This window comes from Bos mutus, chromosome 4, assembly GCF_027580195.1.
Source record: "Bos mutus isolate GX-2022 chromosome 4, NWIPB_WYAK_1.1, whole genome shotgun sequence".
Classification (NCBI taxonomy): Eukaryota; Metazoa; Chordata; class Mammalia; order Artiodactyla; family Bovidae; genus Bos; species Bos mutus.
Window position 1 is genome coordinate 12,978,554 of NC_091620.1, and position 12,735 is coordinate 12,991,288.

Here is a 12,735-nt window from a genome sequence, read left to right on the forward strand (position 1 = left end):
ACCTCCATGCTGTTCTCCATAGTAGCTGTGCCAATTTACATTCTCACCAAACAAATATAGGAGAGTTCTCTTTTCTCCACACCCTCTCCACATGTATTGTGTTCGTGGATTTTTCGATGATAGACATTCTGGCTGGTGTGAGTGACATCTCATTGCAGTTTCAATTTGCATTTCTCTAACAGTTAACAGTGTTGACCATCTTTTCTTATACTGGTTGGCCATCTGTGTGTGCTTTTTGGAAAACTGTCTAGATTTTCTTCTCATTTTCTAATTGGGTTTTTTTTTTTTTTTTTTTTTTAGATATATATTGAGCTGCATGAGCTGTTTGTATATTTTGGTGATTAATCCCTTGTCAGTGGCTTCATTTGCAAATATTTTCTCCCATTCTATGGGTTGCTTTTTTTTTTTTTTCATTTTATTTATGGTTTGTGTTTCTGTGCAAAAGGTTTTGAGTTTAATTAGGTTCCATTTGTTTATTGTTTTTATTTTCATTACTCTAGAAGGTGGATTCAAAACCTATTGCTGTGATTTATATTAGAGTGTTCTGCCTGTTTCCCTCTGCTGCTGCTACTGATAAGTTGCTTCAGTTGTGTCCGACTCTGTGCGACGCCATAGACAGCAGCCTACCAGGCTCCCCTGTCCCTGGGATTCTCCAGGCAAGAACACTGGAGTGGGTTGCCATTTCCTTCTCCAATGCATGAAAGTGAAAAGTGAAAGTGAAGTCGCTCAGTTGTGTCCGACTCTAGCAACCCCATGGACTGCAGCCCACCAGGCTCCTCTGTCCATGGGATTTTCCAGGCAAAAGTACTGGAGTTGGGTGCCACTGCCTTCTCCGTGTTTCCCTCTAAGAGTTTTATAATGTCTGCTGAGGGTCGGACATGACTGAGTGACTTCCCTTTCACTTTTCACTTTCATGCATTGGAGAAGGAAATGGCAACCCACTCCAGTGTTCTTGCCTGGAGAATCCTAGGGGCGGGGAAGCCTGGTGGGCTGCCGTCTATGGGGTTGCACAGAATCGGACACGACTGAAGTGACTTAGCAGCAGCCTTACATTTAGGTCTTTAATCCATTTTATTTTTGTGTATGTTGTTAGAGAATGTTTTAATGTCATTCTTTTTAATGTAGCTGTCCAGTTTTACAGGAGCCATTTATTGAAGAGACTGTCTTCTCCATTGTATATCCTCACCCCCTTTGTCATACATGAATTTATTTCTGGATTTTTTATCCTGTTCCATGGGCACCACTCTTAGAAGGAGCATGTGCAAGCTCATATTCTCTTGAAAAGAGGCATTTAAGGTGGTGAGAGTGAGACCAGGCCCCTTGAGGCCAGGGCTCTGAGGAATGCCACACAGTCCTCAGATCTTGTGAAACTAGGTTTATTCTTCGTAGCACAATGCAAAGCAAAACTCAAATTCAGTTAAACAATGTTGACTTCCTCCTAGAAGAAGAACTTCATTACAACTAAAGCTTTCAACATTCTATAGGCTCTTATGTAAAGGAGTTAGCTCCCCCTCAACCCTGCAGCCCCACTGGAAAGTTAAGAATGAATGATGCTCCATCAGGGGTGGTGTAGAGCTCATTCCTGCATCTGCCAGCTGGTTGGACGTGTCAGCCCAGGATTCTGTGCTTCTAAAATGTTTTCACCATTTTCCCTTGGTTTGATCTTTCATTCATTCTCAATTCACACACTTTGTTTTCAGTATACTATTAGATTGCCTGACTTTGTGTATAAGCACAGATCTTAAAGCCCATCACCCTCCAGTTCTTGGCTTTAGATATCTACTGTTTGCTAAAAATACAGGGCATTACTTATCTAAGTTGTTGTCATCATTTAGTTGCTAAGTTGTGCCCAACTCTTTCATGAGCTGTGGACCATAGTCCACGGGGTTCCTCTGTCGATGGGATTTCCCAGCCAAGAATACTGGAGTAGGTTGCCATTTCCTTCTTCAGGGGATCTTCCAGACCCAGGAAGGGAACCTATATCTCCTGCATTGCCATGCAGGTTCTTTACCACTGAGCCACCAGGGAAGAGCTTACTCATCTCAGCGGCAGGAGCCTAAATCAGTAAAGATCTGGACGAGAAAATGTCCAGCCTCTTTGCAGGCTTTGAAAGCAGCAGTATCTTGTGGTAACTGATGGCAAGAGAGGAAAAATAGCATGGAATTGAACAGTTACTGTCTTCTACCCCTTATGTAGAATAATTTTTTCCCCTTACACTGTTTTTAGCCTGCTCATTTCATGGGTGTCATGAGACAAATGTGAAAGCAAAAGAGAGGTATATTTTAAAAGACCCAGTTACATCACAATTGTTGTTTAGTTGCCAAGTCGTGTCTGATTCTCTTGTAACCATGTGGACTATAGCCACCAGGGTCCTCTGTCCATGGAATTTCTTTAAAATCCTACACAGATACCCAGACATGTGTTTGTGTAGCTAAGGTGATTCCTCTCCATTTCTCAATACTTTCCCTTTTCAGTTCTTATGGGCCATGACCCTAGAACTAGTATGATGGATATAAGTTAATACATGTGTTTATGTTTATGTTATGTTTATGTTTTAACTTATGTTTACATAAGTTAAAACTGTGTTTTCCAATAATCATAGCATTGGAGGTCCAGAATGACACCCCATATACACTCAAGTGCATGGTGGTTTGAGTCATTAGCCCTGAAATTCTAGTTATTTGGACACTGCAGGGTCATCAGAAGTGTGTTCATTGCTCAGTTGTGTCCAGCTCTTTGTGACTCCATAGACTGTAGCCTGCCAGGCTCCTCTGTCCATGGACATCTCCAGGCAAGAACACTAGAATGGGTTGCCATTCCCTTCTCCAGGGGATCTTTCTGACCCAGGGATTGAAACTGCATCTCCTGCATTTCAGATTCTTTATTGTCTGAGCCACTAGGGAAGCCTGCAGGGTTATCAGATGTGGGTACTAAATATATATACATAAATTTATATATATATATAAAAGAGCATCCTCTTCTTGGTCTTCCCACCCCTCATTCCTACCCAATCCCTTCTCGACCCAGAAAAAGAAGAGCTTTGGGAAAATAAATCATGGTTCACAATTCTAGAGACTTGGCCTAAATAGCCTTGAGCTTCTCTCATCATCCTATCCCTAGTTAAGTGTTAGCTGCGTCAGTCATGTCTGACTCTGTGCGACCCATGAACTGTAGCCCGCCAGACTCCTCTGTCCATGGGATTCTCCAGGCAAGAATACTGGAGTGGGTTGCCAATCCCTTCTCTGGGGGAAATCTTCCCTACCCAGGGATCGAACCCCGGTCTCCTGCCTTGCAGGCAGATTCTTTACAGGCTGAAAACTCCCATCACTGCAGGGCCCAAATTCCAGAAAAAGTCCCAGGCTCAGGTTTGTTCAGGCTCACTTCTGGGTTTGAGACTAGAACATGGTTTAAAGATAGGACTAAAGACAAGGCCCAGGAGGCCCCATTCCTTGCCCAGCAGGAGAGATGGGGCCCAGAAGGATGCCAGGCTCCACACGATCCTGCCCCAGAGGGTCAGTCCCTCCTGAGCCGCACAGTACACAGCTGCCCAGCTGAGTGGGTGGCAGTGAAGGGCACGGGGGTCTTCACTAGCGTGAGAAGGGAGACACGTCACTACAGAGAAACCCAAGAGGAGGCAGTTTACTGCTTATGGTGGCCACCGGAGCGGCTGTGGAGCAAGGAGAGCAAATAACATAAACGGAAGCAACCGTCAGAGGCGACATGGCCCCACTCCATTTCTCCAGGACCACCATTCGGAGCTGTGGGGGAAGGACGGGTGGTCCAGGCCTCCTCCTCCTCAAGTCAGCATTTGGCAAAATGAGCCCTGGAGTCCAGTCTTTCCTTCAACTTCGAGCCCCGTCTCCTCCGGGTGCTCCAGCCATCTCCGGCAGGACGGCCTCTTGGTTCTTCGGCTCCACGACTAGGGCCCATGGCCACTCTTGTCTTCTTCCTCGGGGGCCGGGGGCCGCTCCCCGGGGGCAGCCGGTGGTTCCTCCTGGGCCTGGCTGAGCGGGGCTTTTCCCGCTGCAGGTGGGGTGCTCTCGGGCATCTGGGCGAGGCCCGGGGAAGGCGGCCTACCTGAAGCCTGTGCGTAGGGGGCGGCAAACAGGTCCAGGAAGCAGCCGTCCCCTCCCGGGGGACCCCCCAGAGCCTGCGGGCAGAAGGCACTGGAGAATGGCAAGTCTGGCAGGCAGGGGTCGGCCCAGGGCACTGTACCTGTGGGGCCAAAGCACACAGCACAGAGCGCACAGCATGAAGGGGCCCCAGGGCAGTCTCCGCAACAGAGACCCTCCCTGCTCCACAGAGACATGGGTCAAGACCTCAGAGTGGGTCTCCCTTCAGGACCAGGCACCCGCCCCCCATGTCTCAAGGGCCTGGGGTTGGGGCACAGCGACCCAGAGTGCACTGCAGGTTGGGCCAGGGCCCCCTCACACATGTGGAAGGAGCCCGGGAACCAGAGTCTTTCTCCCTCTTCTTCTTCTGAGTCTCCTAGGGTGATAACTCTAGGATATCCGGGGTCCCGGTGGCCCCTTGGACACTCCCTTTAGCTGCCATCTACTCTGCACCGAGTGTTTCACGCCCGTCATTCCTAGTCCTCACCAAGCCCTCAAAGAGATGGCAATACTATTCCCACTTCAGAATCCAGGAAGCTCAGAACTAGTGACGACTGAGCTGGACTCCATGCTTGGCTTTGCCTCCCTCCAAAGCTCTCTCTCTCTCGGAGAAGGAAATGGCAACCCACTCCAGTACTCTTGCCTGGACAATTCCATGGATGGAGGAGCCTGGTAGGCTACAGTCTACGGGGTCGCAAAGAGTCGGACACGACTGAGCGACTTCACTTTCTTTCTTTCTATAGTTCCTTTTGGAGACGGAAATGGTAACCCACTCCAGTGTTCTTGCCTGGAGAATCCCATGGACAGAGGGGCCTGGTGGGCTACAGTCTCTGGGGTTGCAAAGAGTCGGACACAACTAAGCAACTAACACACACCCAAAGCTCTCTTACTCTGCTCTGAAACCTCCAGGAAACTGGAGGACGAAGAGCTTCACCAAGATAGCCCCCGTCTTGGGGATCTCTCCCCTCTCACCCTCCTCAAACACTGGGGTGGGGGGGCCTTCTCTTCCAGCCCTGACTCACCCACATTCCCGGCCGGCGGCTGTAGCAGGACGGGCCCCGACGGAGGGCCTGGGAAATAGCCCTGGGATGAGCCCCCGCCGGGGCCACAGGACAAGGCAAAGAGAGGGTCTTCGGGCAGCGGTGGAGTCAGCGAGCTGGGCAAAGGGAAGGGGTGCAGGTATGGAAACTGGGGCTGTGGGTGTTGGAAGAACTGGGTCTGTGGCCCCTGGGAGAAGGGGAACGATCCTGGCTGGCTGCTGCTGGGTTGGTACTCCTGGGGTTCCAGATCCTCTAAGTATGAGCAGGCAGGGGGTGGAGTGATGCTGTGGGGACAGAGAAGAACTTCCTGAGGCTCCAATGGTTTCATTCCTACGACGCCCTCCCCCCCACCTGCCTCTCCACAAACCCCAGGCCTGCTGCTTCCTCCTCTTCCTGCTCCAGCTTCTCACCCTCTTCTCCTCTACAGCTGTGATGTCCTGATCCTTTCCCTCCCCATCCCCTCACCCTTTAACCCTCACTACATTTACTAACTCCTTGCTTCTCTCGGGGCTTCCCTGGTGGCTCAGAAGGTAGATTCTGTCTGCAATTCAGGAGACCCAGGTTCGATCCCTGGGTCAGGAAGATCCCCTGGAGGATGGAACTGCAACCCACTCTAGTATTCTTGTCTGGGGGGGTGGGGAAACCCCATCTCTCACTTACCCTCTCACCTCCCAAGCTCCATCCATCTTTCCTCCGTCTGTGCCTCCCCCGGGATAGCTCAGTACGGCCCCCCGTGAAGTGGCAGACAAGTACCTTGTTCCCCACAACCCACAAGGGCCATCCTTGTGGCTGCTGTCGCTGCTCAGGGTGTCCAGCAGCAGTGGCATTAGCTGGGGGGCGTGCACAGGGCCGAGGGGAAAGGGAAGGTTGGCTCTTCGGACAGGTGGGGGGCTGAAGAGTGGGGGGGTCACAGGCCTTCTCTGGGGGCCCTCATTCTGCAGGTTTGGGCCCAGAGTCTGGTCAGATGTCAGCAGCATGGACGGCTCTGGGAACAGAAGTCCACGGGGTTTGTGAGAGTAAGAAAACGGGGAGGGGACGCAGCCTTGGCGGTGCTGGAGGGGGTTAGAGTGCAAGAGGCTTGGGCTCCCCGAAGGGGCTCCACTGAACAAAACCATGGAGAGCTCTGGCCACTCCCAGGTCTTCCAAGAAAGAGCCCTTTGACTTTGCCGTCTTCCCCAGACAACCCTCAGAAGGGGGTCGGCTCACCTGGAAGGGAATCCTGAGGGAGGGTCCCAGGCTCCAGCATTGTGGACTCAGTAGGTGGCAGCTCGGCCACAGAGCTGGAGGCAGACAGATCAGAGACTGCAGGTCAAGGGGTCCCTGGTCTATGACTGGGGCTTCCATGTAGGGAAAGGGACCCACACATTCAAGCTCTGTCTCCCTACAAGGCACTGCTGCTGCTGCTAAGTCGCTTCAGTTGTGTCCAACTCTGTGCGACCCCATAGGTGGCCGCCCACCAGGCTCCCCCGTCCCTGGGATTCTCAAGGCAAGAACAGTGGGTTGCCATTTCCTTCTCCAATGTGTGAAAGTGAAAAGTGAAAGTGAAGTCGCACAGTTGTGTCCGACTCTTAGGGACCCGATGGACTGCACCAGGCTCCCACCAGACACCCAGACACCCACCAGGCTCCTCCGTCCACGGGATTTTCCAGGCAAGAGTTACTGGAGTGGGGTGCCATTGCCTTCTCCACTGGCAAGTCCCAATCCCACCTGGTCCAAATCCCTCTAAATATTAGCCAACAACTCTGGCTCAGACCATAAAGAAGCCACCTGAGATGTGGGAGACCCAGGTTCGATCCCTGGGTCAGGAAGAGCCCATGAGAAGGGAATGGCCTCCCATTCCAGTATATTTGCCTGGGACATCCCACGGACAGAGGAGCCTGGTAGGTTACAGCCCTTCGGGTTGCAGAGAGGTGAACTTGGCTAAGCGACTCACACACACATGCCCCATCATGTGCCCAGCCTTCCAGCACCTTCCCCCTTCTAGATCCCAGGATCCCAGCTTAGACCCCACGTCCTGCCCACGGGGAGGGGCCAGGAAGAGGAGAAAGTCTTACCTGCATTGGTTGCTGGCGGGGGCTGGGGTAAGGGTGGGACCGGCAGGTGCGTCCTTACTCTCCTTCCCATTCATTTTTCGCCACTTGGCCCGGCGATTCTGGAACCACACCTGTAGGGGAAGAGACACCTGAAGAGCTTGAGGAACAGGGCAGAGCCTGAGGCTCGGGCCTGCTGGCCCATGATGGCTGTGACTGAGGAGGTCCCTGCACCACTCAGACTGGTATGAAGGGTTCATCTAGATGGGGTCTGAGTCACCTCCCTGCGTCATCTAAGGCCAAGGCTGGGTGGAAACAGGCAAGAACACAGCCCTGGCTGAGGCCTCACTCCAGCCCCTGTTGGGGAGCTGCTGAGTACTTGCTAAGCTCCCCCAGAGTCCCGGCACGTGGGCTCCCCTCCACTCCTAGACCAGGGGAGTCAGCACCCTTTACCATGATGCGCTGGGGGGTGACCCCCACTGTCTGGGCAATCTCACGGCGCTTATCGCTGTCTGGATAGTGGTCATCTTGGAAGAGCCTTTCTAGCTCCTCCAGCTGGTCTAGAAGAAGAAAACACTGGCTTTGAGGATGAACACCAGTAATGAGGAAGCAGAGGAGAAACACATGCCTTTCAGGCGGGACCACTGTCCCCAACCCAAGGGCCTCCCACAGCCTGGTGGCTAAGTTCCCCCAGTGGGCTGGGGCCTCCTCTGGCTTGGGCTTTGTGGCAGGGAGCTGCGTGGTGGGTTACTTTCCTGTTTCTTCCATGTTCTGATAAGAAAACGCAAACTTTCCCTCTTAGGGTCAGAAGTCATGGCCTTGCAGAGGTCAAGAGACGTTCCAGCCAAGGTGATGCATAAGCTAACTGCACTCCCGTCTCCTGGGGCCACGTTCCCAGAGATTGACACCAGGTCCCTCCGGTTTCCTCACCTCAGGGACTTACCCGAGCGGTACAGGGTTCGAGTCTTCTTCCGGACCTGGCAGGTCACTTCCGGGGACCTCTTCTCCTGGTCCAGGTTTTGGTTCTTCTGGGCCAGTGTGTTGAGGAGGTTGGCCACATGGCAGGACCCCCGGCCTAACCCACAAGGCCCTGGGTTGTACGTGGCCCGAGCCGGGTTAGCGCTGCTGGGAGATGCCGTCGAGGCCGGACCCACATCCCTAGGCTTCTTCTGCTCGCCGGCGGCTGGAGAGTAGGGCCTCTTCCCCAGCCTGCCCTCTGTCCCAGGAAAGGGAGGCCCTTGCCCTTGAGGCTGGGGTCTAGGCGAGGCCAGGCTCCTGTCTTTGTGGAGAGCTCCTGGGCTGGGGCGCTGGCAGGCTTTCATAGGCCCAGTCCCTTCCCCAGGGGCCTCTGACGGCCGCTTCTCCCCGTAGATGGTGCAGGAAATAGGCACGTCCTTGCCTGGGGCATCCTGAGTGTGGGGGGCTGACCTCTGCAGGGCTTCCGTCTCCTCCTCCAGCCTGGCAGCAGGGACACCCCCCTGGCCTGTGGAGAGCCAGCACCCCGACTCAGCCCAGGAGAAGGAAGAGCCTGGCCCAGGAGGATGCGCTGCTTCCTGGTCTGCAACTGGTGTCCTGTTTGACCTTAAGCTTTCACTTGTCTACTTAACAAACGTGGTAACAGTTCCAGGCGTACCTTCCTAACTCGGCTACCGTGAGGATCAAAGGAGGGAATCCTTCTTGCCTGGAGAATTCCATGGACAGAGAAGCCTGGCAGGCTACAGTCCACAGGGTAACAAAGAGTCGGACACGACTGAGCTAACACATACGTACATACGTAGCTTGGAAAAGCAAAAGCACGCAGATGCCACCATGAGGGGTCTGAGCTCGTGAACCTAGATGGTGGGGGAGGAATCCTAATTTGAGGGGAACTTACTCCCTGGGAGTTCCCAGTTTTCTCCTAGACACCTGGATTGTGAGTTTGAGATTGGACTCTGCAGCTGATCAGACTGGATCCTGGTCCTGCTCCGGACACAGCATCAGGGCTGAGCAGGAACACGGCAGGACTGAGTGGTGTCGAGGGGCCCAGACAAGAACATCAAAGGGGAGCTAACAGGAATGTCTACCCTCATCTCCCACAGAACTGGCTCTCTCCTCACCCCTATACACACCCTCATCCCCTCCCTGCAAAGCGGGACCTCAGCCAAGGGCCTGGGGCCCAGGCCAGCCCCCCTTTTACAGGTATGGAAGGGTGACCTGACGAGCACTGTACATTCCCATCCCTCAGCCTTCAGCTTGTCTGTCCTTTTCTGAGCTATGATTCATCAGGAGTTTACCAGGTCCTGGGCATGGTGCTAAGCACCTTTCAGAGATCAGTCTGGTCTGCATTTAATCCCTGTGAGGAAGGCATAGGCATCTCTCCCTCTAACAGATGAAGAAATGAGGATGCCAGAGTTCAGTGACTTGCCTAAACTCACAGTGCAGGGCTCTTGTTCACTAGACGGAGCCCTTCCGAGGGTCACCAACCTGCCCCTCATTTCCCTCCCAGCTTATTCATAACCTCCAGAACTCTCTCAGGTCAAGGAGCTGTTGTGTTATTTCTTACAAAACTAGAATATTTTTATTAAAAAAAATTTTTTTTGAATATTTTTCAGTGGATGCTCACTGGTGTTTTGTTTTGGCCCCCACAGCATGTGGGATCTTGGTTCCTCCACTAGGGTCTACCCAGGGCCCCTGCATTGGAAGTGCCAAATCTTAACCTCTAGACCATCAGGGAAGTTTCCAAGAGCGAGTTTTTTTTTTTTTTTTTTTTAATGAAAGTTGCATGAGACTGACTAGCTTAAGGAACCGCTTTCTAACAACATGTAAAGAAAGATGTAGGTCACAGGCTAAGGTGCTTTGCCAGATTGTTCCCTAGCGTACAAGCTGGTGACCAGGGTTTGCAGGCTTCTACTCCATAACTAAGCCGAGTGGCCGGATGGGGAAATGCGGAAGAAGGGACACACTGGTTTTACAGTATTTCTGGAGCACTGGAGCCTAGCAAATCTGGTACACAGTAGATGGTCACTAAAGGCAATGGATCGCCTTGATAGCTTTCCTAAAGTGGCTCAGCGGTAAAGAATCCGCCTGCCAATGCAAGAGCCCAGGTTCCAACCCTCAATCAGGAGACGCACTGGAGAAGGGCATGGCACTCTTTTGCCTAGAGTATCCTTCCCTGGAGAATTCCATGGACAGAACAGCCTGGTGGACTACAGTTCATGGGGTCGCAAAGAGTCGGACACGACTGAGCGACTGAAGAACAACAAATCAGGGTGATAGATCCTGGTAAAAAAGGTGATGGGTCTTGGAACCTAGAACAGCAGAGCCTCAACCCTGCTTTCCTTCTCTGCGTGTAGACAGATCAGAACCCCAAAACGGAAGGGTGCTGTGGGGAGGGCTCCCTGGCCCGCGACACCCCCTCGAGTCCCCCCTCAGCTCCCAGCCCCGACCCTCCCGAGCTCTAGAGGCCTGGCTGCTGGGCCCCCGGGCTCCCGCGCACTCACCCCGCAACTCCGGGCCGCGCTCCCGGGTGGGCTCCATGGCCTGGACTCCCGCACGGGGCCGCCCGCCTGCCCGCTGCCTAAAGAAGCCTCGCGCGCGGGCAGGTGTGCGTCCGCGAGGCCCGCCCGGGAGGGCGGCGCGCGGGGCAGCTGCAGGGCGCGAGGCCCGGGGGCCACGCAGCTGCCCGCCCCCGCCGCGGCCGAGAGGGGCGGGTGCGGCCGCTCCCTGGGCCGGGGGGCGATGCACGTGGGGCGTGGGCGACAGCCCGCCTCCAGGGCCCGCGTCCGGGAGTCTGCAGCGGTCACCAACGCCCACCATCTCCCAAGGCCGGCCTTGGCACTGGGCTCTGGTGGCGGCTTGCGCCTTGGAGACGGAGTCCTTCCTTGGGAACCGGGGAAGGCGACTTAGGGAGTCACTTATCCTGGGAGCCCCAAACCACTGCTCCACTGAGCTAGCCCCAGGCCTAAGCCCCCAAGACGCCGTGCCGATTGGAAGGTTCCCTAGAGCCCCGAGCTAGAAGAAGCCAGGCCACAGGGCGAAGTCTACACGTCTCGGATGGACACAGTTGCAGGAGCCGCGGAGGCCACAGGGAAGCGGGCGGAACGCGGGGCGGCCATGCGTGCTGCTCAAAGCTTTGGTCTCAGTTTTCACCGGCTTGAGACCACTTTTACTCGCCGAAAATGGGTGGGGCGGAGGACACAGAACAAAGCTCCTACAGGCGCGATCTTTGTGACTCTTCCTTCACCGAACGTCTTGCCTTCTTTATGAAAGAATTTAAGAATTTAAAATTCTCATGGCGTCGTCCTCCCATCTGCCCTTGAGTGGGAGGCGATGGCCAAATTGAAACAGGTGCGTGGGGGTGGGGGTGGGGGCCGTCCAGGACCGAATCCAGGTGTTTGCTTTTAGGATTGAAAAGACTCTGGACAGCGCGTGCCTTCAGGCTGTAATCACCTGTTGGGATGTTTTTTTCCTGCGCCTTAAATTCTTTTGAGGTGCTTGACCTATACATGTGAACTTTGGAAGGCTGGCCGTTCTAAAATATAGACAAATGAGCGAGTTAATTTTGTGATAACATGATCAAAATTCCAGGCCCTCTGGTGTTTCATTCTGACTCCAGTAAGAGCAATATCCTCAGGTAAATAAGCGGTTTAGAGGTTGGGGCCAGTTTCAGCTAGAAATCCGGGCCATGTGAGCAAGAAAGAGAGGGCAACTAAGTGGCTTTATTTGTGAAAAGTCACTGTTTGGTGACATGGTCGTAAATGGAATACAGTAGCTGCCTGATTAAACATTTATAGGACACTGTCTGCCAGGCCTGGTGCAGAAGCCTACTGGCAGAGAGGGGATTAGAACAATGCCACAAGAGAAGGAACAGTGTCCATTCCACAGGGAGGTCAGTGGTGGGTTAGAAGGATACACAGGAGCAGAAAGCTCTGCTGGACTCGGACTGGGGGTGGGGTCAGGAAAGGCCTTCATGGAGCCGGTATCACAGATCTGTGAGCTGAAGGTTAAGGGAGAGGCATTGCTTTTGTGTCACAGCCCTGCTGAAACTCTGCGGTGCTCCTGCCTGCCTGTGTGATAAAAACCAAGCTCCCTGACCCGGAGAGGAGACTTCCCAGGTCTGGTCCTTTTCTCTGAAGCCTCAGCTCGCCTGCTGCCCATGCCCATGTGTCCCAACTTTATTGTCTCTTTTGACCTTGTGTTTTTCAAGGAGCCTTTGCTGAAACCCCTTGGATCAGAATTTCTTTGGGAATTTGTTTAAAATGTAGCTTTCTGGCCCCATTCCCAGACGTTTTAATTGGCGGGTCCAGAGAGGCATCTATAAAGTGTAACAAGCCTCTCAGGTGATTCTTATTCACATTAGAGTTTGAGACACTTGGTAGATCTGCAAAAACAAAGTCAACTGAACCATCCTGGGGATGGGAGTGGGGAAAGTGGGGTGATGTGGGGTCTTTGTGGGGGAAGGACCTTTGGTCCTTTACTGAGGTGTCTGCTGTAGTGCAGAATTAATCTCTTAATATTAGGTTATCCTATCTCATTAAATTAAGAATAAATCATCCTTCCCTGCCATCATTTATG

At 53.3% G+C, this 12,735-nt stretch overlaps 1 protein-coding gene across 1 annotated transcript; it reads right to left on the reverse strand.

The window, feature by feature from the left end:
• Positions 1-1,450: 1,450 nt before the first annotated feature.
• NOBOX (NOBOX oogenesis homeobox) lies at positions 1,451-10,762 on the reverse strand. The gene is made up of 8 exons (XM_070368766.1): positions 10,662-10,762; positions 8,126-8,665; positions 7,636-7,742; positions 7,207-7,316; positions 6,359-6,432; positions 5,906-6,137; positions 5,135-5,436; positions 1,451-4,215 (listed from the first exon to the last, which is right to left on the reverse strand). Exons 1-8 carry the CDS (start codon positions 10,696-10,698, stop codon positions 3,920-3,922), a joined length of 1,698 nt encoding a protein of 565 aa, XP_070224867.1. The 5' UTR covers positions 10,699-10,762; the 3' UTR covers positions 1,451-3,919.
• Between the last annotated feature and the right edge of the window lie 1,973 nt (positions 10,763-12,735).

Coding starts and splice junctions, on each gene's coding strand:
- NOBOX (XM_070368766.1), bottom strand. CDS start 10,698: ATGGAGCCCACCCGGGAGCGCGGCCCGGAGTTGCGGG. Junction 6,138..6,358: donor CCCTCAGGATTCCCTTCCAG/GTGAGCCGACCC, acceptor TTCTGTTCCCAG/AGCCGTCCATGCTGCTGACA. Junction 4,216..5,134: donor GCCGCCGGCCGGGAATGTGG/GTGAGTCAGGGC, acceptor TTGGCCCCACAG/GTACAGTGCCCTGGGCCGAC.